Source organism: Danio rerio, chromosome 24 (genome assembly GCF_052040795.2).
Source record: "Danio rerio strain M-AB ecotype USA chromosome 24, GRCz13ab, whole genome shotgun sequence".
In the NCBI taxonomy this organism is placed as follows: Eukaryota; Metazoa; Chordata; class Actinopteri; order Cypriniformes; family Danionidae; genus Danio; species Danio rerio.
In genome coordinates this window covers 40,504,202-40,531,685 of record NC_141044.1, presented here as the reverse complement: position 1 = coordinate 40,531,685, position 27,484 = coordinate 40,504,202, and the positions used below count along the sequence as shown (strand labels likewise).

The 27,484-nt window shown below is 38.2% G+C and overlaps 3 protein-coding genes across 7 annotated transcripts in view; 2 read left to right on the top strand and 1 right to left on the bottom strand.

Annotated features, from left to right (window-relative positions):
• Positions 1–325: 325 nt before the first annotated feature.
• Positions 326–7,534, top strand: zgc:112185. The gene is given in 5 exon segments (NM_001013454.3): positions 326–530; positions 666–874; positions 2,331–2,421; positions 2,512–2,658; positions 6,925–7,534. Coding segments are annotated over 5 exon segments (684 nt in total). The 5' UTR covers positions 326–505; the 3' UTR covers positions 7,137–7,534.
• Positions 3,744–27,484, bottom strand: part of rhbdl1 (rhomboid, veinlet-like 1 (Drosophila)) — a 120,234-nt gene continuing 96,493 nt past the window's right edge. For both annotated transcript variants that reach the window (XM_087308089.1, XM_087308090.1), the window contains exon 6: positions 3,744–4,019. The gene's annotated coding sequence lies outside the window, so the exon portion shown is untranslated. The remainder of the gene's footprint in view (positions 4,020–27,484) is intronic.
• Positions 7,586–27,397, top strand: anks3 (ankyrin repeat and sterile alpha motif domain containing 3). Of its 4 annotated transcripts, none has more exons than XR_015524270.1 (17): positions 7,586–7,684; positions 8,634–8,818; positions 9,323–9,521; positions 10,464–10,585; positions 12,347–12,428; positions 14,014–14,131; positions 14,218–14,355; positions 14,814–14,939; positions 15,020–15,132; positions 17,295–17,444; positions 18,135–18,259; positions 18,395–18,471; positions 20,248–20,389; positions 22,724–22,955; positions 23,831–23,890; positions 23,974–24,069; positions 26,463–27,360. XR_015524270.1 is itself a non-coding variant. In XM_087308003.1 (16 exons), exons 4-15 carry the CDS (start codon positions 10,573–10,575, stop codon positions 24,054–24,056), a joined length of 1,386 nt encoding a protein of 461 aa, XP_087164129.1. In that variant the 5' UTR covers positions 7,586–7,684; positions 8,634–8,818; positions 9,323–9,521; positions 10,464–10,572; the 3' UTR covers positions 24,057–24,069; positions 26,463–27,360.

Genomic DNA, 27,484 nt, shown 5'->3' with positions numbered 1-27,484 from the left:
ATCAACAAGCAAAAGTGAAACATCTTTTTTAGATGCTTTAAAAATCCTTTCCTCGCCCTGCACCAGTTTGGTGTCGATTATGTAAGAACAATCGTCCATTACCGCCCGGTTCTTCTCATTCTCACGGTTTTGATTGACAATACAAAACATAATTAAAACAATATAGCGACGACAGTTGTCATTCAAACGACTAAGTAAAACAATACAATGATTTTGAGATCAACTATTGTACGAGTCTTTGTGTTATCATTGCCTAGAGACGGTGAATTTAATTAAAAAGCGCTGCAGTAGGAACCTTTAGAAGGGTGAATTTGTTATCAGCGGAACTATTTGAACGCTGCACAAATTCGCGATATTCACACATGCATACTTTCAGTGTCTAGAATATATTTAAGTATATAAAACTTAGAGCAAAAGTCATTAAACACTTAATTTACGCAGTTTTGTGTCTTTTACTATTGGCATAGACTACTCTTTAGTTTGTTTTTTCAGACGAATAAAACTTATGTCAGAGGTATCAACTGGAACAGGTAGGATGTTTTGTGTAAAGCAGAACAGTTCGGTGGCACTTTTAATTTACATTATATATTTAAATACTTTTACTGCATGACTTTACGTTTATATTGTTGCCTTGGATTTGTTGTCTTTTTGTTCATGATTCATAGAAAGCCCCAGAATGCTGGAAAATGAGAAAATCACGGATGCCCAGAGTGGAGAAGCTGACCCCGCCATAACTCCAAGCTCTGTGGCTTCTGCCAGTGCTAAAAAACACAAGAAGAAGAAGAAAAAGAAAGCAGGTGAGGGAAAAGACGATCAGCAGAGAGAGACTAAAACAACAGAAGGGGAAACAGCCAAACAAGAAACCTCTGAACTTGTAAGCACATACATAATACATACTATTTCAACTGAGCAAGCACACATTGCTTTTCATTGCTAACAAGGAAGATTTAAAAATATCAGCCTACGTTATGCTTGATTTGGGCATTATTTTGTGCTTGAATGTGCTCTTTGGCCTCTTTATTAGGTACACCTGCAGTAACCTCTCACACAGCAGTGACAACAAACAGCACTGAGGCTACAATTCACAAAGGCTTACTAAAACATGCAGAAAATTGGTTTTCTAGTCTGACAGAGTGTCTGTGCTAGAGATAAAGTTGGTTTTATATTCGCACATTCATTTATTTTTGACCAGGTACAATTTGTGACATGCTACTTTGAATATTGGGTCTATAATTGCATGTATGAAGGACTTCAAGACAACATTCGCACTATTTAATCGACTGTGAACGATGTTGTACATTGATAGTCATTGGCTGATAGTATGATTTCCCTATTTAGAATTTTCAAAAATACTTTTCTGGAGTTATATTTGGAAGTTTTAAGTCCAAATGTGCGACTGTAAAACCAACTTTACCTAAATGTGCTACAGCACTAGGATGGTGGGGTCAGAATTTGCTGCAAACTTTATGAAAACATTGAGGTAAAGTTTGTTTCATATTCGTACATTTAGACTTTTACAGAAAAGTATGCATTGCAAACTCACATTAGCAGCCAATGACTATAAAAGTACAACATTGTTCAGAGTCAATTAAATAGCGCTAATTAAAAAAAATTCACACTGCAAAAAATAAACTATCGCCATTTTATGCAGTTACCACCAGATTAATTAATTGTGTGCTCATTCATTTTGCTTTCGGTTTTGTTTCATTTTTGCGGATCTAAAATCTTTGCTTGTGAGTTGAAAACTCTGCAGCTCAGTGGGCTGGATCTTTTGAAACACCTTATTCTATTGGTCAATCTTGATTGAGGTCACAGGTTGGCCACGCCCATTACATTTTCCCGCGGTTGGACTGGACTCCCTTCCGATGAATAGGGCCAGACAGAATCTGCGGATATTTTTAGCTATTTCTGCGCAGAATTTTGTAAAAAATATGTGGATTTATGCGGAATGATTTTGGGAGTATCATAACCAAAAACTTAATTTATTAAATAAAAATAATAATAAATTTTAAACTTTTTATTTAATCTTTACAATGCAAATCCAGTTAGGTCCACTTATGTTGTAAACAAGGCAAGTCCCTCATATAATTTCTCTACTGTACAAATCTATTCTAAATCAATCAGATGAACATTTTCATATTAGTCAATAATACTACTGAAATTAATAAAAAAAAACTGAATAAATATAAATTTACACACATTTACACAAGTAACTAAATAGACTCCACAATGGGCTGTAAGTCTGCAGATTTCTGCAGGTTCTGTGTGGGCCAACCGATGACTATATAACCTGTTATATAGCATGTATAGATAACTAACCTGTGTGTTAGACTCCAGATGAGCAGCTGAGTCGAGAGTTGGATTGGTGCATTGAACAGCTGGAGCTCGGCTTGAGAACTCAGAAAACATCCAGTAAACAAAGTACGTGTTTGCACATACATCTATATATACACATCTCTTGCACAAACTCCGGATTTAAAAACATCCCTCATTCAATATGTCCCACTTCAGGAGAAGAAGCGAGCCGTGCTTTGAAGACACTGCGCAGCTCTAAAGCACCCCTGGTGAAGAAGAGGCAGGTGATGAGAGCCGTCTCCGGAGATTACAGGAAGAAGATTGAAGAGGAGAAAAACAGACAGTTCAAACTCATACAGTCAGGTAAACCAGTGGCAGAAATGTACATTTCTCTTTTTTTACATTATTTTGGGTGGGTGTTGGCTACATAAAATTGCTAGAATTTTCTGTAAAACATTGTGTAGTTTTTCCCGCTCAAATGCCACATTTATAATTGTTAAAAAGAGAGTTTTAAAGCTTTTGTGAACTAGAACTTGCTGAGACTTTTATTTAAGTATGTTGATGTACTTCCAGTAGGGTATATGCATAAGGACTTTTCATTTTCAGTAACCCTGTCCAAGCGCTTCTGGTGAACTGAATCTGTAACGGGGGACGCTAGAGGCCATGGTCTTTAGCCTCCTTGTTAGAGCAACCGACTCCCATGCGAAAGGTTGCCGGTTCGATACCAGCTCGGAGCGGGTTGGGTGGTGTAGGACTGGCGGGGTTACATTGGTGCCATGACCTGTGTGGGAGTGAGGTTTAGGGGGGCTGAGTGTAACGGGGGACAGCTAGTAGGTGCTTTGCAAGTAAACCTCACTCCTCTGAACCTCTAAAGGTGCTCTAGTGACAGACACTAGAGGCCATGGTCTTTAAAGGGTCACGAAACACCAAAACACATGTTTTGAGCTGTTGACAGTCGTATATGTGTCCCATACTGCTAAAAACACTATTAGGACACCTATATTTCACTAAAAAGTGTAAATTGGTTGTTTTTGCGTTATTTTAAGCAAATTCGTACTTCCGGTTGAAACGAATTTTTGAAGCTGCGTCACGGTCATGAGATAATAGCGTTTTATTCCAGCGTGCAGACTGGACGTCTGTGCCAGAGTGTGTCTTATTACGTCTTACAGTGTGATGCATTAATGCATGAGTAAGGCTTGGTTCAAACCAATCAGTGCGCTCTATTGTGCAACTTCATTAATATGCATTACTATCATAGTGTTTAGATGACAGAGACGCCACGTTGTGTTGGCAAAACAAGCGTGAAGTGTTGCTTTTATAGTTTGCTGCAGTTAAGTTTTGTTTTCATTTTCTCTCTGTGAGAGCTCAGCTGGAGTCACGTGTGGATTAACAGTGTACGCGACGCTCGACAACAATAATTTACATGTCTAAGGAGGATTATTGTTTACCTGAGAGCTGTTCTCATCTGCAAACGCTGAGATCCGGATTCGCTTGTAGTCTCCTCTTAATAAAGACGCGGCTCTTGTTGCTGGTGATTGTCCTGTCTCTACAGATTTGGTAAGTGAGCGACCAGTGCTCTTTGTTTATTCAGTTTGTTCGTATCGAACTAAGTTAACTATTGCACCGAGTGTAAACATGTTAGCACCACAACCAAACTTTAACCTCGTGTAGGATTTTCACCGCATTTTGTGACCGGAATAACACACGCGGCTTTCTGACGCTACCTGCCGTGTGCATCTAAGTTTCCGGGAAATGCGGAGGTTTTTTTTCTCTCATTCGCCGTGCGGTATCAAACATTGCATGAAAAATACACGCTTAGAGGAGTTCCTCGAATCAAATATCACGTTTGTCGCGAGGGGCATGAATGAATTCCCTGAATGAAAGAGCCAAACTGAAGTTAAAGTCCACCATTTAATAATTTGGCAAATAATTCGACTACAGATGTCCATGTAGGTTAAACACCATCACTTTCTCCTGTGTGTTTATTTTGACTCTGAAACTCACGCGTGCCCAAATAGACACTCCCACACCATCCCACTTTAGTTCCTCCGACACTCCCCCCTAAACAGAGCTGGACACGCCCACTTTTCTGACTTTTTCCAAAGTAGAGGTGTGAAAACACCCTGCTGAAACAAGGGGGTTTCATGGCCCTTTAAGCTTGGTTTATACTTCTGCGTCAAGTGACCGGCGCATGCAATGTGCGTAGCTGTGCATTTATACTTCTGCGCACTGTCTCTGTCGGTCTGCATTAACACTTTCGAAACGCTAGTGGGCAGTGAGGTGTAAATGTTCCTCTGTTGGAGTTTCTTCGCTGCTGTTTAGTGTTTTTCTGAACGCTTCCTGAATGTACAAGTGGCTCAAGCTCGCTCATTTTGAGGCAGGAACCGGCGGACATGCAACAACTTTAACTATGAGGTAAACACAAAACAAAACTTTCCATCCGGAGCTCCTTTGCGGGACTCCACACTTGTAAACAATCGCTCCATCTGGCTCGCGCCGCTCTCGGTCCCGCCCTGACTCGTCAGCGATACCAAGCCGACCAATCACAGAGCTTGCGCTACGCGTCGTTGTGACGTGTAGTTAAATTTTTTGAGAGGTGCACGTTAGCGATGGCACTGGCGTAGGGCTATGCGTCAACGCCGTAGGCTGCGCCGTAGCATACGCGTGCACTTGACGCAGAAGTATAATTCAGCCTTTAGCCTCCTTGTTAGAGCAACCAACTCCCATGCGGAAGGTCGCCAGTTTGATACCAGCTCGGTGGTGTAGGACCGGCGGGGTGACATATGCAGTTACAAAATCGGTTGATTAAGATCTGTTTTCTTTAAAATCAATGATCTTCACTGCCTGATTGATATACAATATAAAGTGGGTCTCAGACTGTACAAGAAGCACAGCATTAAATTCAATTGTTCCACGCCATGTCATGTATGAACATTTATTTCACTCCAGTATTGTCAATGGAGCTTCTGCGCTCACCTGCTGCTACTGACGGCGCATGTGCTTAAACAGCTTTTTATCTCGCTTCACACTTGAACTCCTAAATGGCTGCTGAAGTCTATTTAACGGATTATATGTGAATTATATTACAACATCGATGCTGTCACATTGACATTTCACTGGAAGTTTGTTGATGGGGGAATAATCACTAGCTGTGCATATACCTTATTGAAACAGAATATTGAGTAGGGGGCTGGGCTTTAAACTTAAAGACAGGCGTGGCTAAGCATCAAGTTTACATAATCAGAAAAGGATCGCCACTTTAAAACCCAGAAGCAAATGCTCAGAGTTTGATGGGAGACTACCAAAACAAACTTTTTCTCATCGGATTAACTTGCACACATTATTTATTCACCTTATAAGTAATTGTGTGAGTTAATAAAATAAACCTTGTACATTCTGATTTTATGAGGACTTTAAATGAATGCAAACACTGGGTTCTTGCAGTGCTCAGCATAATTGAGTACAGCCCATGTTTAATATTTTTATTCATTTCTCAGTAAATAAAGGTCCTATATTTTGTAATGTTTCTGCAAGTTTCACAGAGTTAAATTAAAGACTTTTTAAAAACATTTTTAAGTCCATTATAAATGACATTTTAGACTCAAATGGCTAAAGGCTAAGGACCTTTTCAAATAGCTCAGTTGGAAAAGATTTTTATTTGCCTTATCAATTTTTTTCTAATTTAATACATTTAATAATACAATAATACATTAATAATAAAAAATATATATATTTTAAATTTTATTTCTAAGCAAAATATTTTAAATATTGTGTAAAAAACAAGCAAGCTCTACTTGTATCCATACACTTTTTTCCAACATAAAATTTTTTTATTTATAAAAATAAAAAATTAAAAAATGTTTTGAAAGTTTTAAAAACAAATGTTATTGTAAGGAAAACAATTAAACTTGTATGATAAAGAGTTAAAAATTACCCTTTTAAATAAAAGTTTAAAGTTTTTTTTTTTTTTTTAGATGAATTGTGGATGATTGTATGGGTTTTGATTAGATTGGGTAGCAATACATGAACAAACAAAAATTAAGACCTGTTTAAAAAATATTTAAGACCTGCAACACAATACTTTAGTAAATTTAAGAGTTTTTAAGGGCTAAAATTTGGATTTTGAGATTTAGGACATTTTAACACCTAGCAGAAACCCTGTTTTGGTGCATGTGAACAAAACTGACTTAATAAACAGATATATTTATTACAATAATATTTTAGTCACTGAACTAGAGAAATAAAAATAAAATACATTTAAATTCATGCAAAATATTGCAAAAAGAATATATACCAACTACTTCAACAAAACGTATCACATTTTTTGCTCTTTTTTTTATTTAATATTTTTCCCTAACATATAAATTCGGGCTACTAAGTTATTGGACCGATACCATACGTTATTTTGTTAGATAAGCTCCAGATTTGTCTTCGGTACTGACGAATCTAATGTATATGCATGAATATACTCAAGCATCCTACAAAAAATATTAGTTTAAAAGAGATTTGTGAGGGGTGAACTCAAACGCGGAGCACTGTAAACTTGGTATTAATAAGTTTCTATTGAGAAATTTGTTATGTTCTGTATTTTGACTGTGTGATATAAATGTTCTACCCTTTTCTCTACAGCAATGACTTCTGCCCGGGTCACCACAGTGTCTGAGTGCAAACCAGTGTTTCATCGGCGAGCGGAGAGGAACACACAGCCCAAAAACAAAACAGATGGATCTCAGGAGATGCAAAGTTCCCAGGAGACAAATGAACACACAAAGACTGAAGACACAAAACCCTTTGTTTTCACCAAAACGCATGATGAGTTTTGTTTTAACTTTGACTTGTGACTGAACAGAAACATCAGTCAGCAATATTCTGTCATTAAAATATTTATAAAGCCATTTTTGCTGGTTCCTCTTTGCATTTTACTGATCAAATAGATTGAATGCTGTTTATTTACTTGGTTGTACTAAACGCGTTATTGCCGATGTATTTGTGTAGTCATGGTAACGTGTTTAAAATGCTTATATTACAGCTTCTGTTTAACCATTAATTTACGTGCAGTTTATTTAAGTATGTGATAATCTTTCTTTTTATTTTCATACAGCTAATTACGTGTTAACTTGTGCAGTTTATCAACAAACGTGTTGCTGTTTGATGTCGTCAGGCACGTATTTTTTACAGTCATTGCACGTACTGTAGCAGATGCTCATGGGATATGTAGTCCTACATATTACATTCTCCGTTGATACAATACATGACTATATGTAACAAAAGACTACAACTTCCAGTATCCATACAACAACACGCCCCGGCTGGAGCACAAACTTCCTTTAAGTTGCCGCTGCAATTTCTGAACAAAACATAATATTTACTAGTTCGGATATAACTCAAGGTTTGTACGCTTTTATTTATCAGGTATTTATTTTGTTGCCGAGTTATGCGCTTACGTGTTTAAATATTGCGAATGTTGTCATCTCGATTTTCAGAGTTTACGTAAGTTATAACTTGGTGTAACTAAGTTATAAATGTTCAGTTATCACAATGCCGGTTTTATCAATGCAAATATGGATAAGAGTGTGAGATAACATTTAACTTGATCTGGTGATGAACAATAACCTATTAACATAGCGTTTAATGTCTGAGAAGAAGTAACGGAATATATATTTCACTGAATAAACTGCATTTTTGGTCAGGGATCAAATATATTATTGTTTTATATTAAAATTGCTTGTGTACAGAATTATAACAGATAGCATATTTTATGGTATTACACTTAATTGTATAATAATAGTAGAGTTTTAGAGATAGATAGGTTGTTTTGTTTTTTAACTTTCAATATTGAACTAAAGTAAATATTATTGTAAATAAGTTTTAGTTTACTTAGTTTTGATAGATAGATAGATAGCATATTTTATAGTATTACACTTAATTGTATTATAATAGTCTTAGAAATGGATAGATAGAAAGTTTTGTTTTCTAACTTTCAATATAGAGCTAAAGAAAATATTGTACACAAGTGTTAGTTTTAGTTTACTTAGCTTTGATAGATAGATAGATAGATAGATAGATAGATAGATAGATATTAACTAGCCTAGATAGATAGATAGATATTAACTAGCCTAGATAGATAGATAGATATTAACTAGCCTAGATAGATAGATAGATAGATAGATAGATAGATAGATAGATAGATAGATAGATAGATATTAACTACCCCAGATAGATAGATAGAAAGACAGACAGATAAATAGATAGTTAATTTGTTTCCATTTCTGACTTTAAATGTTGTCTTAAAATAAATATTATTGTACAGAAGTGTTTGTTTTAAACCTGATTTCCAGAGGAGGATGTCTGAGCTCAGTGATGAGGCCAGCAGTGAGTCGGATCAGCTGGGCGCGAGTCTGTCCGTGTGGCTGGCCGGAGGCGCAGGTGCTCTGATCAGCCCGGAGGAGCTGAATGTTCCGCTGGATCTTCACACCGCCTGCTCCATCGGACAGTATGATGTGGTTTCCGAGTGTATCCGCAGGTGAGATGGGGGGGGGGGGGGCTGCTGCTTAACCAGTTACTCATGATACCAGCCAGATGTACAGAACATGACACGTCCAGTCTGCTTGAAGATATAAAGAATTATGTGCCTCACACTACAGACAGATAGATAGATAGATAGATAGATAGATAGATAGATGAACAGACAAAACAGATAGACCAATAAATGGATGGACAGATAGACAGAACATAAAATGAATAGATGGATGGACAGATGCAGACAGGAAAATGATGGCTAGATAGACAGACAGATAAATGAACAGACTGAATGATAGACCAATATATGGGTGGACAGTAAGAAAAAACATCAGATAGATAGATAGATAGATAGATAGATAGATAGATAGATAGATAGATAGATAGATAGATAGATGTACAGATGCAGACTGAATTATGGATAGGCAGACAGACACAGAGATACTGTAACAGCAGTTTTTAGACATTATTTTTCCGATCCTCCATTATGATCTGCATGTTGTTTCAGGGGAGATGTGGATTTGGATGGTCAGAACATTGGTGGCTGGACTCCTCTGATGTACGCTGCTTACATCGGTCATGATAACATCGCTAACCTGCTGCTAGAGACTGGCGTTAACGTCAACGCCACCACATCGAAAGGCCTGACGCCACTGATGCTCGCCGCCAGCTGCGGGAACGAGAGCATTGCTCACTTCCTCTTGCAGGTCTCGCACACACTCATTTGTTAAAGTTGACTCACATTGCTCTGGTGAACAATTGATCTGTGCACGTCATTGAGAAGAAAAAAATGGTTTGCTCTTAATCTAAAATTGATAATGCCCTTAATGTTTTGTTTTCAGTTAAATTCTCAGATTAGGTCTGTCTGAGGTATTGGGCGTGGCTAACATACTTAACCACGCCCCTCCAGCTGTCAGTTCCGTCAACAAACAGTAATAGTGAGGAGGATGAGTCAGTTAGATTGTAATAACTGTGCCCAAATCCTGATATTTCTGAATGAAACGCCTAATTTACCACATCCAATCAGCTCACAGTAGAAAAAAACAAGCCACGCCCACTGTTTTCTCATTTATATTTCGTTTCTCTAGGAACTGCGTCACATAAAGAAAAAAAACAGTTGTAGCTTCCGGTTTGTGTAGACTTTACTATTTTGACGAGTTTAACAAGTTTCTGTTTCAGCTCGGTGATTGGCTGAGTCATCTTAGCAGTTTTCTTTTCTGAAACCAATCGAGAGTTTCCTTGTCCATGTTTGGGATCATTGTCTTGCTAAAATCTCCACTCAGGTTTCTTCTTCATCTGGTAATGTAGGTGTTAAGACTAAAGCAGCTGATATTCATTTACACTGATGGAGGGCCGAGGGTTGCTGAATACGTACTGAGAGATTTCAGCTGCTGTCTGGGCTTTCCATGCCTTTTTACACCTTCCTTTCTTCATGTGTTCAATACCTTTTTTCTGCGTCATTTCTAAACCTCATTTCTAAACGAAATAATCTTGTTTTATTGTATCGATCAGATGTCATTAACAATCAAAGTGGAGACAATTTCAAGTCAACATCAGCTTTAGAAAGAAGATTTCTGAGACAATTGTGACGCATTCAATACTTTTTTACCTGCCGTATCTGCTGTGTAAAACACTCTCTCTCTATACAGAAAGGAGCACAGCTGGAGTGTAAAGATGTGCGTGGATGGACGGCTCTGTTGTACAGCACAGCTACCGGACATCAGCAGATGGTCAAATTCCTATTAGAGCATCACGCCAATGCAAATGTCAAGTGAGGAGCATTTGCATACATTATACAAAGCTTCACTCAAACATAATGTTCCTTTCACAAAAACTCTTGAATTCCCCTCGAAAGCCCTGATATATTCAACATAGGCTCATTCTTAAATCGTAGCCCTATAAAAATTTCTGTAGAGCATGAATTAAGTAACCAGAGGTACATATGGCTGTAGTTCGTCTTTAAAACGAATGCTACGGGGTGGAATGGCGCCGTTAGTTTTCACGCTTAGTAGCTGACCGCTTACCTTCATATGGACGATGTTACGTTTGCTCAGTGGCTTGCCGCGTACATCGTAACGTGGAGCGGAGTTGACCGTGACAACTGGGTTCGAGTTCGGTGAAGACGAGTTCCAGAAAGGAGGTAAGACAAAAACAGAAGCCTAAAATATAAAATAAACAATTAATTAACATGGTGAGAATGTAATCAAATCTGAAAACGTTGTAAAAATCAGGCGGCCACAACGGCTTTTCTTTTTCTGGATTACAACACTATCGGTTGGGTTAAGTGAAGTGGGTGAGCGGGTGAATAATTGCTTTTGCAAACACTATCGGTTGGGTTTAGGGAAGGAGGAGGGTGGGTCAGTCAGTTGACAGTGGCCTCTGGTGAATTTACGCAAGAAGAGCAGACACAAATAGCACTCGTGAGAAAAATTTGAGCTCTCAAAAGAGGCATACACAGCAGCCTCTGGTGGATTCGCGAAAACAAAAACTGCAAAAAAAAAAAAAACGTAGCTCCTGGGACGTATTTGGCACTCTCCAGAAATGTATATAGGGGTACGTTTTCAGTATGAGCCTGGATTGGATATATAGACAGCAAAGCTTATATGTGACCCTGGAGCACAAAACTGTAATTTTTGAAAATGAGAGGAATAAAAAAATTGTTCTGTTAATGTTTGGTTTGTTGGCAGTAATATTTAGCTGAGATATAATTGGTTGATAAAATGTTGAGTTTTGATACATTTATGGTGGGAAATTTACTAAATGTCTTCTTGGATCATGATCTTTACTTAATATTCGAATGATTTTTGGCATAAATTCTGAATAATGCAGTGCATTTTTGGCTATTTCTACATGTGTATCTATGCAACTTTTGGGATTTGGAGTTTTGGGATGCAGGCTCACATATCAGTAATTTCATTAGGAGCAAAAAGGTAGGTGAATTAATCTAAGAACAAACTAATGATACTTCATTTTAAACAAAACCGAGCCACTATATTTTGAAGTAAAACAGGGAATAGACACCTGTGATATGTTCGGAATAATTGACGATTATTTTTATTTTTATAATTGCTTACTTAAAGGGACAGTTCACTGCCATAAATTTAATATTTAGTTCTAAACTTTTATGAATTTCTTTTATCTGTTCAACACAAAATAAGATATTTTGAAGAATTTTTGAGGAAAAAAAAGCAACCATTGATATCCGTAGTAGGAACAAAGAATACTATAGAACAGTCAATGGCTGTTTTTTTTCCAGCATTCTTCAAAATATCTACTTTTATGTTTAACAGATGAAAGAAACTCAAACAGGTTTTAAACTAATGGAGGAGGACATAATGATGACTTTCATTTTTAGCTAAACTCTTCCTTTAACACAATAAACAAATTTTCCTCATAAATGGAATAAAGACACACTTGAGACACTGACCTTCAAGTTCTGATATAAAAACGATATCATGATCATCACAGTTTACAGTGTGTAATAAATGCCAGTGTGACCATGACCTTGATTGACCTCTCTTTGACATCACAGGGAGCCACTGTCAGGATTCACACCGCTCATGGAAGCCGCAGCGTCCGGTCATGAAATCATCGTCCAGTACCTGCTCAGCCATGCAAGTGTGACTTTACTTCATACTATCACTAACATTATCACTATTGACATTTTTGTTAAATATATCTATATAGTTTATACATTTTAGTTTTTTTAGTTAGTCGAGCAATGAGAAAATAAGTTGTTTTTTTTTGTCAAACAACAAATTAAAAGCTTCAAATAAATTATCTGTAGTCACAATTAGTTGAAGTTACCATATACAGTTCCTCACCCAATAAAGGGTAAAAAAGCCATATTTTTGGGGGTGAAATTTAAATAAGACCACATTTTTAATTTTATTTTGCATCATATTATTTAATACAAGATCATCAACTGAATTTCAATGTTATTACCTTATCAAAGAAATGGCACTTTGTTTATATCAATATTGTTTATGTAAAACAATACACCTGTCCTCAGGTCTTTACACTGGCTCCCAGTTACATTCAGAATAGATTTTAAAGTATTATTACTTGTCTAAAAATCACTAAATGGCCTAGGACCTCAATAAATTACAGATATGCTGAATGAATACAAACCCAACAGATCACTCAGATTTATAGGATCAAATAAACTAGAAATTACAAGAGTCCAGTCAAAGCAGGGTGAATCAGCTTTAAACTACTAACAGCGCCCCCTGCTGCTGGAATCAGCTTCCAAAATGATCAGATGTGCTCCAACATTAGGCACATTCAAATCAAGACTGAAAACACATCTGTTTAGCTGTGCCTTTACTGAATGAGCACTGTGCTACGTCCGACAGATCCCACTATTTTCTTTCTTTTCTTTTTTTTTAAAATTCTTTTATAACCTGTTTTAACACATTTTAATCTGTTTTGATCTGTTTTTAATCATTTTATTGTTTGTTTTTATTGTCTTCTACTTGTCTTTTGTATTCTTGTTTATGTAAAGCACTTTGAATTGCCACTGTGTAAGAAATGTGCTATATAAATAAACTTGCCTTGTCTAAATATATTGCATTTTAACATTAACATTAGTACAACATTATTGTTATTGTTATTTTTATTAAATATATCTGTATAGTTTTAATTTTGACATATTTTATCTTTGGGTATTTTGTTCTATTTATAGTATTTTTTTATTTTAGTCGAGCAAGAAAGAAAAATTATGGTTTTCTTTGGCTAACCGCTTGTTAAGTGTGACGTCACGCGAAGCGGCTTCCGGGTCCAATAGCTCTATCAAACTGTATGGAGAGACTCGAGAAATGATAATAATAAACATTTACAAAGCGATGTAACACTTTCGAAAATCACGATCGCAATATATATGTCCATGCCTAATATCCGATGGCCAGAAAGTCATTATTTTTTTATAAATTGTAAAAATTTTGGTATTTGTGATGCAGCAAGCCCAGAGATTGTTGTGTACACTATGATTTTATATAAAATTAACTTTAATGTGTGATAGGAATAAAAAGTGATCATAAACAAATATTTTCTTAACTCAAATGAGTCGCAGCTTGGACGCGGAAACAGTATTACATACGTCACCAACACGTCACCACTTAACAAGCGGAAAGTAACGCTGATCAGGGAATAGTCAGGTGAACAGTATTATCAGTCATTTTGATTGTGTGTATGATTCAGGGCGCGCGAACAAAGGACCGAAACATGAAGGGAGAAACGGCGAGAGCTCTGGCTATGATGTACGGACACATCAAAATCGCCAGCCTCATCGACATGCACGTCATAAGAGCCAAATCATGTCAGTCGCTGCACACTTTAGTGTTTGTCGTTTTCCCCTTTTAGTCCTGCCTGCAGAGAATAACTCAAGCTGATGTCTGTGTGTAGCTATGTATGAGGAGCTGAGCTCGTCTGAAGAAGAAAACCCAAGTCCTAGAGTCCGTTCAGCTCACAGCAGAACCAGAGGACCCAGCATTCACGATGGCCCACAGGCTATCGCACGATTCAGAGTCGGATCCAAACACGGTAAATACTGGAGCAAACAAGGTCAATTTTATAAATGCATTAGATTGGTTTATGCTAATTCGATGTTTTACATAATCTCAACTGAAACATGAAGACAAGGTGGGGCATATTATAGCCCCTCCCCTTTTTTAAATCAGCCAATAGGGTTTGTTTTAATCACAACTCCTCCAGAGACAGTACTTGAGCTCAAGCGCATCAAATAATAAGCAAATGAGAAGTGTCTTGAAAGGGGGCGGGGCATGTCAGATACTAAAAAGCATTTGATTGGTCAGAAGATTCGATGAGAAAGTATGAGGTGATGCCAGAAAAAAACATTAAGGCGGAAGTGAAACTGCAAGCTTTGGATGTTTATATCAGGTTTATATCTGGTCACTGTTTTGAAGCATGCTAGCTTATAGATATACTTAAAGCTAACATACTGATGCTAACATCTAATTTCACTGGAACTTTAATTGCAGAAGTTCCTGCAGCTCCTCCAGGATACGTGACCTTCCGCGATGTTGGAGATCAGAGCGAGGGAATCTGCAATCGTGACGTCACTTCCCCCATCAATGAGCTGGACGGACAGAGCAACAGCAGTAGAGGTGATTGCTTCAGCAAGGATGAGGCTCTTCTTACCAGTTAGAAGACTGATTATGTGCTTCTGTTTCCCTCATGTACACAGATGAGCTGTTTTTCGATAACGACATGCCCACGCTGAAGAGCAGCAGCAGCAGCAGTGAAAGTTTGTCACATCTGCTTGGGCTAAGCAGGGAAGCGTCGCTGGAAAGCAATGAGGTCTAGACCATCAAGCTTCACTGACTTTACCCTGCCTGTGTTTTTAAGAAGATGATCTCAGTACACATGAAAACACAAAAACACACTATGATGCATGTCAAGGCACTCCGAACCAACAGGCGGCGATAAAAGCCATTTATGCTGAGATCACACCAAACACAATATTTATTTAGTGTTTGATGAGTAAATTGCATACATGTCAATGCAAACCTGAGAAAAACAGGCAGATTATTGTAATTTGCCTCAATCGCGCCTTCCACATTTGGTGTGGACCAAGCAAGTCCTGTTAACCAATCAGAAAGGAGAAAACAGCACGCATACTAATGATATGAGAACAAAACCCACAACCAAACTGTAATCGGAGCTTCTGAAAATCATTTTCAGTCACCTGATACTGCGTTTTTGTGTAGACAACAGTTATCCTTTTTCAACCACATGTATTCTCTGATTGTTTTTTGGAAGTGTGAGGGTGGGATCAACTTGTCACCAACATGAGATCCACAAATAGCAAGAAACAACTCTTCTGTGATTGGTTTTATGAAGTGTGAGGGCAAGACCAACATGTCACTAATATGAGATCCACCAATAGCAAGCCACAAGTCTTTTCTGATTGGTGTTTACAAGTTGGAGAGCGAGATCAACCTGGCACTCACATTTGATCCTCCAATAGCAAGCCACAACTCTTCTCTGATTGGTGTTTACAAGTATGAGGGCTGGACCAACCTGTCACTCACATGAGATCCACCAATAGCAATCCACAACTCTTCTGTAATTGTTTTTTAGAAGTGTGAGGGCGGGACCAACCTGTCACTCACATGACATCTACCAATGGCAAGCCACAACTCTTCTGATTGGTGTTTACAAGTGTGAGGGCGGGATCAAACTGTCACTCACATGAAATCCACCAATAGCAAGCAACAACTCATCTGTGATTGGTTTTTATAAGTGTGAGGGCGGGATCAACCTGTCGCTCACATGAGATTCACCAATAGCAAGCCACAACTCTTCTGCGATTGTTTTTTTTGGAAGTGTGAGGGCGGGATCAACCTGTCACTCACATGAGATCCACCAATAGCAAGCCACAACTCTTCTGCGATTGTTTTTTTTGGAAGTGTGAGGGCGGGATCAACTGGTCACCAACATGAGATCCACAAATAGCAAGCAACAACTCATCTGTGATTGGTTTTTAAAAATGTGAGGGCGGGACCAACATGTCACTAACATGAGATCCTCCAATAGCAAGCCACAAGTCTTCTCTGATTGGTGATTACAAGTGTGAGGGCGGGACCAACCTGTCACTCTTATGAGAACTACCAATAGCAAGCCACAAGTCTTCTCTGATTGGTGTTTACAAGTGTGAGGGCGGGACCAACCTGTCACTCACATGAGATCCACCAATAGCAAGCCACAACTCTTCTGCGATTGTTTTTTTTGGAAGTGTGAGGGCGGGATCAACTTGTCACCAACATGAGATCCACAAATAGCAAGCAACAACTCATCTGTGATTGTTTTTTAAAAATGTGAGGGCGGGACCAACATGTCACTAACATGAGATCCTCCAATAGCAAGCCACAAGTCTTCTCTGATTGGTGATTACAAGTGTGAGGGCGGGACCAACCTGTCACTCTTATGACAACTACCAATAGCAAGCCACAAGTCTTCTCTGATTGGTGTTTACAAGTGTGAGGGCGGGATCAACCTGTCACTCTTATGACAACTACCAATAGCAAGCCACAAGTCTTCTCTGATTGGTGTTTACAAGTGTGAGGGCGGGATCAACCTGTCACTCACTAAAAATTCACCAATAGCAATCCACAAGTCTTCTCTGATTGGTGATTACAAGTGTGAGGGCGGGACCAACCTGTCACTCTTATGACAACTACCAATAGCAAGCCACAAGTCTTCTCTGATTGGTGTTTACAAGTGTGAGGGCGGGATCAACCTGTCACTCACTAAAAATTCACCAATAGCAATCCACAAGTCTTCTGTAATTGTTTTTTAGAAGTGTAAGGACCAACCTGTCACTCACATGAGATCCACCAGTAGCAAGCCACAACCCTCCAATTAAGGGACAAAATCAAGCCACGCCCTACATTTGTTTTCATTCCTGATGTAATGTCATTCAGGTTTTTGTAACAGCAACATCTTAATCATGTTTGCAGGACTCTGACCAAGCAAAGAGAAGCTGTCCACGTCGATCTAACAAACTCCAGCACTCCAAAAGCAGGAGTCCTTATAACAGCAGAGGCAGCGCAGGTTACAGAGAGGTGCGGTCTTCCTCTGGACCTCCACCTTCATACACTGGACCAAAGGTGTGCATGTGTGTTTCTATATACCTGACTCTGCACCACAAAACAAGTCATATGGCAACATTTTTAAAAATTGAGATTTTTACATCATCTGAACACTGAGTAAATAAGATTTCCATTGATATATGTTTTTTTTAGGAGTTAATATAATCAATATTTGGTTTACTATTTGAATCTGAGGGTAAAAAATATCTATATATCGAGGAAAAACACCTGTAAAGAAACAAAACCCTACTAAATTTAGTTCTGTGCAATGCTTGGTCAAACATAACGTATTGATATATATATATATATATATATATATATATATATATATATATATATATATATATATATATATATATATATATATATATATATATATATATAATATTTTATATATATATATTTATTTATTTATTTTAAATATTTATTTTTGGTCTTTTTGGCTTTTATTATATAGGACAGTGTTGAGACAGGAAGCGAAGTGCGAGAGGGGGTAGGGAAATGTCCTCGAGCCGAGATTCGAACTTGCGATGCCCTGACGTGCTATTGCACCATATGTCGGCGCGCTAACCACTAGGCTATTGCGCCAACAGGTTTTGATATGTTTAAGGAAGGAAATTAACATAGCATCTTTAGTGAACAAGATATTTATTCGCCACAAATATACCAGTGCAATGCATAAATATAGAGTTTGTGTATGTGCCGCAGGATCTCTCAGAGTTCCTGGAGCAGATCGGGTTCAGTAAGTATCTCCCTCTGCTGGAGGAGCAAGACATCGACCTGAGAATCTTTCTCACGCTCACCGAGAATGACCTTAAGGAAATCGGTATCACGTAAGTCTCTACTTACAGGTCCTGTTTATGGCCTGATATTATGATGCATCAACCTGATCACAAGTAGATGACATTACAATACAGGTCTAAACAGGATCTAAAATGGAGCTTGTACACTTTTTGTCACTTTTAAAGGCAGTTGACAACACATTTGATGCCTTTATACCACTGAAGGGATCACAAGAGAGGCATTTAAGAGATGTTAATATCAGGTGAAAACAGTAATCCGTCTCTCAAATTAAGACTTATCCAGTTGTTTTAAGTGTTTCAGGGGTAATTGAATATCTTTGAAGTTTAAAAGTTAACTTTTAAACCGTACGAATCAAAGATCAACCAACGGATCTTGGTTGATCTTTGATTCGTACGGATCACAATCCATGTTTCGGAACACACGTGACCTGTGGATTAATAATTGTTTTTACTTAATCCTAAATTTGTAATGATTGCAGAGAGATCGCCTCTTACATCATTCAGATCACAGGTTTGAAAGCAATTAGGCTTTCCTGTAAAATATAATGATAACGGAAGAAGTTGTGGTGGGTTATTCGAGATGAGGTGGGTTTCTTAGGTTATTAAAGGTGTTTTCTGTCACTACTTGTTTAACCTGCATTAATGCATTCAGTGTAAGCTACACAAATAATCATTAAAAGACCAGGGGCCTCATGTATCAACGCTGCGTACGCACAAAAACTTTGCGTACGCCAGGTTTCACGCTCAGAATCGGTCACGTTTGGATTTACTAACAATGAACTGAACGTGGGAATGTGCGCAGCTTCACGGCAGCTTTATGGCTGGCGTACGCACATTTTTTGTGCGTGTCTGTTTTATTTCCATTGGCGACTCCTAGAGGCAGTTGTGTTAAATTCCTCTCTACAAAGTGTCTGAGAGTTGCAATGGCAGCTGTATGAGACGGGTTCAGCAGGTATATAAAGTTTCCATACCATACAGTTGACCAGCTAAACATTAAAGCACAATTTGCAGCAGTCGCCTGTTTTCCCAATGTAATCTGAGCGATCTACCGCACGCACATTGCTATAAAGACACTATCTGAAGATGAATTTGCATGCGTGAATCAGAAACATTTCCATTCAATAAATGTGCAAATAAAATATGATGCACAAACTTATTGATGATTCCTACTTGTCTTTCTCGTGATAAATAGTTGGCAAAATCTGATATGTAGCGGGGGAAAAAAGAAAGAGTTCATCAGACGCTGGATTCGAGCCGAGTTTATGCTCGAACGTGTCAATACATGATCATATGCGTCTTACGAGTTGCGCCATTGAGACTGTTAAGGGTACTGCAACATTTTACAGATATAAACCACACTATTTCCTTTTTTTAATGCACTCAGTGCGATGTTCAGACCCAACTGTGTTAAACGCATCAGCTAATATCTCCCACTCGATTTTTTTTCTTTTGTTGTTAATTCCGGAGAAAAAACTTGCAAATAACACCGCTTTTCTCCGGTCTACCTTCGAAAGGAGCACCTCCATTTCACATTCTGTTCAAAGTTTCTCTTTTTGCTTGATTTTGTCATTGCTTTTTCGTTGGGTTTTGCCATTAGCATAGTCATTAGCATATTCATATGGGGGCATAATTGTTCAATAAAGCCGATTAGGCTGTGAGCTAACTACTGTTAAGTTTTGACTTTGTATTCAGTAGCAGTAGTATTTATTGTAAATCCTAGAAGAATCATTATTTTATGTATTAATCAATGCTGTATTAAAGCTTTAGAAATATTAACCGCTTGAATTAAAGGCAGTTCAGTCTAACTTCAAAGCCAGCTTTGCTTTTGGCTTTAGCACTGTGTACTAAACAGATGTGACTAAAGAAACTCAAGAATATTTTTATGTTTGTCTGCTCGCTGCTTCTAGGTTATGGAAATTCAGCTTTTTAGTCTGGGAATTTGACATTTGGCTCAGGTAACCCTGCTGTTTTAAAGATTTTTTTAAATTGACTAGTTTTTTTTTTTTTTTACTTTATAGTCTCTTTGGTCCTAAGAGGAGAATGACATCAGCAATAGCTCGTTGGCATAGTAACGCACGGCCACCCAGCGATGCATTAGAACAGGCATATGCAGACCAACTGGAGGCTGAGATGCAGGAAATGGCCATTCAGCTTCATAAGGTGAGACCTATCATTTCTGTTCAATATATAGATTACAGAAACTCTTATCAGGAACATCACTGGCTTTTAAATTCATTCAGTTAAGCCAGCAACTTATTGCCTAATAATATGCCTAAAAATGTAGTGTGCTAAGGGATAGCTTCTTATTACGGTATTTTTATATGGTTTTTAACTATCATTAAAGTCCCAGTTAATTCCAAATCAAGTTTTTTTTAGATGTTAGTAACACTATATTAGTCTTAAGTATATCTATAAGCTAGTGTGATTAAAAACATTGACAACATTTGCATTAAAAATATATAAACATCCAAATCTTGAAGATTGTCATTTCCTAAAATGGATCAATTCAACAGAATTTTTGATGTGATGTCATACTTTATCAAATCTGACCAATCAGATGCTCTCTAGTATCTGACATGCCCTGCCCCTTCAAGACACTTCTCATTTGCTTTGCATTTGATGTGCTTGAGCTCAACCACTCTCACTGGCAGAGCAGGGATAAAAACAAAACACTATTGGCTGTTTTTTTTTAATAAAGGGGAGGAGCTACTCTATGTCCCGCCCTGTCTTCATGTTGTAGTACAAATAAAGTCACACACCTAACAAAAATGACTGAACTTTATATCCACTGGATTGAGTATTAGATCTCAATAAAACGAACAACATGCAATAAAATTAATCCATTACAAACAAGTTGAGATCAAGGGTTGCCATACAAGAAATTGAGGTTGTAAAAAATGCTATTCTGGCAACAACATTTGTCACAAACATTGCCATAAATTTACCGTCACGTTTGTTTTTGTGTGATTCTCTCTCTCTTTTTTTTTAAAGATGTTAGCAGGGCTTGACATTAACCCTTTTGATCACCCACCACTGTGGCTTGTAGTTTTCCAACATTACTAGCCACCTGCCATTTTTGCTAGCCACAATTTTGTTGTTGGGAAAATATATTTTATATGCATAAATTTTATGTTGGTATGCTAAAAATGACACATTTTTTAATTCTGTGTTATGTCCACATGCCTCCTCGCTAACTTTTTTTAAATTTCACATGACTTTTTAGAGCTCAACACTAAGGATTACCAATTACCAAATACCAGTTGTTTTCTCTGGCCACACCAAACTAATTATTTCCTTGTCACAAATTTTAAATAATGTGTCAAAACAAGCTAAATATAGCAATATATATACACTTTTTATTCAACAAAAATGTTTGTTTTAAATAAAGATTTCATTTTTAAAAATTATTGTCATTTATCTAAAACTATACAGAGTCGTTTGTCTATTTCAAAAAGAAACGATTGCACCAGTTGCGTTTCCAGGCATGGTTGAATTGCACAAGGAAACTGGAGCTTTTAAGCACTCGCACACATCACATCAGCAGATGTCAATGATTCATTTGAATTATTTAGCCTAACATCTTTACTGCTCCAAAATATTATATATCTTTCAAAAAAAAAATATATATATATATTGTTTTCAAAGGGAAAAACGTTTTAGTTTTTTACCCAGACATTTAAAAAGAATAGATTTTATAGCAGTGATCACAATACTGTGATGTTTTTATCCAAGGTTATCATACTGTCAGAATCTTATACCGGCCCATGCCTAATCTCGCCGACAACAACATTAGCCCTGGATGTTAGTATCAGTATCGTTAGTTTTTACGATATCTATAATCTAGTGTGCATTTAAGAGATACAAAACTGGATAACACTTTATTTTGATGGTCCATTTGAGTATTAGTAGACTGTCTGCTTAATATCTGTTGATACTGCTGCTGAACAGACATTTAACTGACCATAAGAAACTTTGCAAGCACATGTCAACTTACCCTAACCCCAACAGTCTACTTATAATCTAATGAGAACTAGTTGGCATGTAGACGCAATGTAACTTATTTAAACAAACGGACCATCAGAATAAAGTGTGACCTAAAACTGAAATAAACATGTAAGGCTTGCAGTTTGTCACTGTAGCCTAAATGGATTAACGGTTTTATTCATGTCAACTCAAACTTCAGTTTGAGTGACCAATCAAATGCTCTCTAGTATCCGACATGCCCCTCCCACTTCAAGACGTTTTTCATTTTCTGCACTTGAACTCAATCATTCTCACTGGCAGAGCGCTGATCAAACAAAACACTATTGGATTTTTTAATGGGGTGGAGCTACACTAAATCCTGCCCTCTTTTTTGTGTTTCGGTTGAGATTACGCCAAAGATCGAATAACAATGCCTATATTTCAAAGCGCTTCACAGGAGCTTAACATTTTAATTTGCTGTGTGTGTGTGTGTGTGTGTGTGTGTGTGTGTGTGTGTGTGTGTGTGTCCAGCGTTGCGTGGAGGTGGAGTCTTTTCAGGGTCAAGTGACCCAGGAGAAAGAGCTGCGTGCTGTGATGGAGGGATGCCTGATGGAGGAGAAGATGGCATGGAAAAGGGTTCAGGCAGAACTGAAGGAAAACGCTAAACGCATGCAGACGCTGAACGCAAAACTACACACTCTACAGAACACGCACACACAACTCAAACAGATCACACAGGATGACGGTCGATCTGTGGGAAAAGGTGTGCAGAACCTAACAAAATTTACATTTAGTATCTAATGCAAAAAAAAATCTGAAATTCCTACAACCTCTCAGAATAATCCAACAACAGCCTAGCAACCATTCAGGACACCCTAACAACCATCCACCAACCTCTCAAAACTGACTTTTTTCATAATTAGGATTTATTTTACAATTACCTTAGAGTTTTGAATCCGTTCAGCCGATCTCTGGGTCTTGCGGAGCACTTTCAGCTTAGCTTAGCTTAGCATACATCATTGAATCGGATTAGACCAGTAGCATCCCATTAAGCGTAATGATCAAGGAGCTTTGCTGCTGTACCATGGCTGAAACAGGCACAATGATATCACACAGCCCATGAAAATAGTCCACAGCTAGGTAACAGCACTAATGCAATTGCACCTGCTGCAACCAGGGTACGGCAGCAATGTTGCTTGATTATTACGCCAGAATGAGAGTCTAGTTCCAAAAAATATCAGCTAGAAAATTATTTTTCTTAGATTTTAATTCTTAGAACATGATCCAACTACAGAAGAGCCAAGCTTTAAATAGGACAATTTGTTTTAAAACTTTTTAGATTTTTTTTTTTTTTGAGTGAGATGCTAATGGTCTAATCCGACTCCATGATTTATGCTAAGCTAAGCTAAAAGTTCTCCAGCCAGACCTGAAGATCAGCTGAATGGATTTAAAAATGGTAAAACTCAAGTGTTTAACTGTAGGGAGACTTGTAAAATGAGCCTATTTCCAATGAGAGTGTTCCAATAAGCTCTGGACTATAAAATAACTAAACATCCATGGTCTATAAAGTGTTTTAAGCTGTTTAATGTAATGATCAGTCACCCTGTATTAATCTTTGCTCTGGCATGCGTGTTGTAGGTGACGGTTTGATGTGCTCTCAGCTCCTGACTAAGATGGACTCTCATATAGCAGATCTTGGTAAGAAGCTTGCTGCTGCTGCTTTTGTTTATAATGTTCTATTCAGATTGATGTGTGAATTTATATTGCGTTTCTGTGTGCAGCTGAAAGTGTGAAGGAAATCTGTCACAGTCTCCAGCATCTGTGCACTTCAGAGAAAAACTCACACAACTGGGAAGAATCCTAGCAGCCAAGAACAGGTCAGATTCCCTCTTACATTTCACAATATTACAGTATTAAATGCAGCCACTCTGAACACTTTAAGAGACATCTGGCAACCATTTAGAAACAGAACACCATAAAATCCAGCCAGAACAGTCTACTAACTACACAGAACTCCTTAACCACTCAGAACACCTTAATAACCACCCCAAACTTTCTAAAAACCACCCTGAACCCCTAACAACAGCCCAGGACACATCAACAAGCACCCAAAACCCCTTAAAAACAGTCCACAATACCCTAACAGCTACCCAGAATAGCCTAATAATCACCCAGAACACCCTAACAACCACCCGGAACTTCCTAACAACCATACAAAACTTCCTCACGAGCACCAAATCACCTTAATAACCACGCAAAACACCAGAAATCACCCAGAACTTCCTAACAACCAAATGAAACACCCAAACATCCACCAAGAACGCCATAATAACAAACCAGAACTCCCAAACAACCACTCAGAAAAACTACCCAAAATACCCTAACGACCAACCAGAACTACTAACAACAGCCTAGAACACCCTTACAACAGCCCAGAACTCCAATAAACTGCCCAGAACACCCTAACAATCACACAAAACTACCTAAAAACCACCCAGAACACCAGCCAAGAACACCCTACCAACAGTAACAATACTCTACCAACTACCCAGAAGACTAATAACCACACTGAACACCCAACAACCACAAAGAACTTCCTAATAACCACATAAAATACCCTGACAACCACACAAAACTTTATAACAACCACAAAAACACTCCCCTAACAACTACCCAGAACACCTAATACCTGCCCAGAACACCCTAATGACCACCCAGAACTCCTAGCAACAGCCCAGAACACCCTAACCCTAACAAGCACCCAAAACACCTTAAAAACAGTCCACAACACCCTAACAACCACCCAGAATAAACTAATAACCACCCAGAACACCCTACAACCACCCAGAACTTCCTAAAAAACCATACAAAACACCCTAACAACCACCCAGAACACCTAAAAACTGCCCAGAGCACCCTAATGACCACCCAGAACACCCTTACGATCACACAAACCCCCTAACAACCACCCAGAACAGCACAGATCACCCTAACAACCAACCAGAAATTCTAACAGCCAACAGTACCCTACCAACTACCCAGAATAGACTAATAACCACCCAGAACTTCCTAACAACCACATAAAACACCCTAACAACCACCCAGAACACCTAAAAACTGCCCAGAACACTGTAATGACCACCCAGAACACCCTAACAATCACACAAAACTCCCTAAGAACCACCCAGAACTCCTAACAACAGTCCAGAACACCCTAACAACAGCCAACAATACCCTACCAACTACCCAGAACTTCCTAACAACCACACAAAACACCATAACAGCCAGCCAGAACACCCTAACAACTACCCAGAACACCTAAAAACTGCCCAGAACACCATAACAACTACCTAGAACACCTAATAACTGCCCAGAACACCATAACAACTACCCAGAACACCCTAACAACTACAAAGAACACCTAAAAACTGCCCAGAACACCCTAACAACTACCCAGAACACCTAAAAACTGCCCAGAACACCATAACAAATACCCAGAACACCCAAAAACTGCCCAGAACACACTAACAACTACCCAGAACACCTAAAACTGCCCAGAACACCATAACAACTACCCAGAACACCCAAAAACTGCCCAGAACACACTAACAACTACCCAGAACACCTAAAAACCGCCCAGAACACCATAACAACTACCCAGAACACCCAAAAAATGCCCAGAACACAATAACAACTACCCAGAACACCTAAAAACTGCCCAGAACACCATAACAACTACCCAGAACACCCAAAAACTGCCCAGAACACCATAACAACTACCCAGAACACCTAAAAACTGCCCAGAACACCATAACAACTACCCAGAACACCTAAAAACTGCCCAGAACACAATAACAACTACCCAGAACACCTAAAAACTGCCCAGAACACCATAACAACTACCCAGAACACCTAAAAACTGCCCAGAACACCATAACAACTACCCAGAACACCTAAAAACTGCCCAGAACACCATAACAACTACCCAGAACACCTAAAAACTGCCCAGAACACCTAAAAACTACCAAGAACACCTAAAAACTGTCCAGAATACCTTAATGACCACCCAGAACACCCTAAAGACCACACGAAAGACCCTAACAACCACCCAGAACACCCTAACAACCACCCAAATCACCTAAATAAACACCCAGAACACCAAAAATCACCCAGCCTCCCTAACAACCACCTAGCATCCTGGACCATCCTGGACCAAAATCATTAAAAAAACATTAAATGTTATTTCTATTTGATCTGTTTGTTGTTGCAGGGCAATTTCTTTTTTCTGACGGAGGGTGAAAATCCACCCTGAACACTGCATGAGCGGGCCAGAAAGAAAGGCATCCGTGCCGGTCCATAATGAGTTCAGATGGAGATTATGGACTGAAGACGGCGGCAGGGTGGCCAGAAAAGACAAGCAAGCGAAGAGCATCTCTCGCCTATGCTACAGTCACATGGTACACATGCAGACCAATCACAGGAGCTGTGTTGGACAGGGCGGAGCCAGAACTGCTGAATGTGCCAGAAACACATGGACGCTGCAAGCACAAACACTGTTCATTGCTGTGCAACAGATCAAACCTCTGGTGTTTAAAAACATGCTTATTTATAGCTTTTTCATTCAAAAATCAAACCTCAGATGATCTTAACTATCAATTGTCTTCTCTTAAAGGGATAGCTCATTCAAAAATGAAACTTTACTCAACCCCCAAGTGGTTACTAATATTTATGAGTTTCTTTATTATGTTAAACACTAAAATATATATTTTTGATCTCCCTTAAAGATCTCCATAGTAGGAAAAACAAATACTAACAGAAAAAATGAAACTCAAAGGTTTGAAGCAAGTAAAGTGTGAGAAAACAATGACAATTTTCATTGTTGTGGTGAACTGTCCCTTTAAATACTGTCTATGGTTTAATTCTGCTGGTGTTTTCATGAACGTGACCTGAGCTGAACCTCTGGGGTTATGGTTGTATAACTGGAGCTACCGTCAGTTTTTATATTTAAAAGGGGGTTTCTGTCTACAAAATGTGTAAAATACTCTGTATATCAATTTAAAATGATCCTTTTTGATGTTAATCAACCCGTTTGTCATCAAATATTATTATTATTATGATGCATATGTACATGGAATAGTTTTAAGGTCTATAAATTAATTAAATCATTACGTTTTCATGTTTTATTATTGAATGCTGATCTTGAAATGTGCGTTCATGAGACATTAAACTCTATTTGTTCAAACTTATTATTTAAAATGAGCTGAAACAACACAATTCTCGAGTTTTAATCGA

Coding starts and splice junctions, on each gene's coding strand:
- anks3 (XM_087308003.1), top strand. Junction 14,940..15,019: donor ACAGAGCAACAGCAGTAGAG/GTGATTGCTTCA, acceptor TCATGTACACAG/ATGAGCTGTTTTTCGATAAC. Junction 15,133..17,294: donor CGTCGCTGGAAAGCAATGAG/GTCTAGACCATC, acceptor TCATGTTTGCAG/GACTCTGACCAAGCAAAGAG.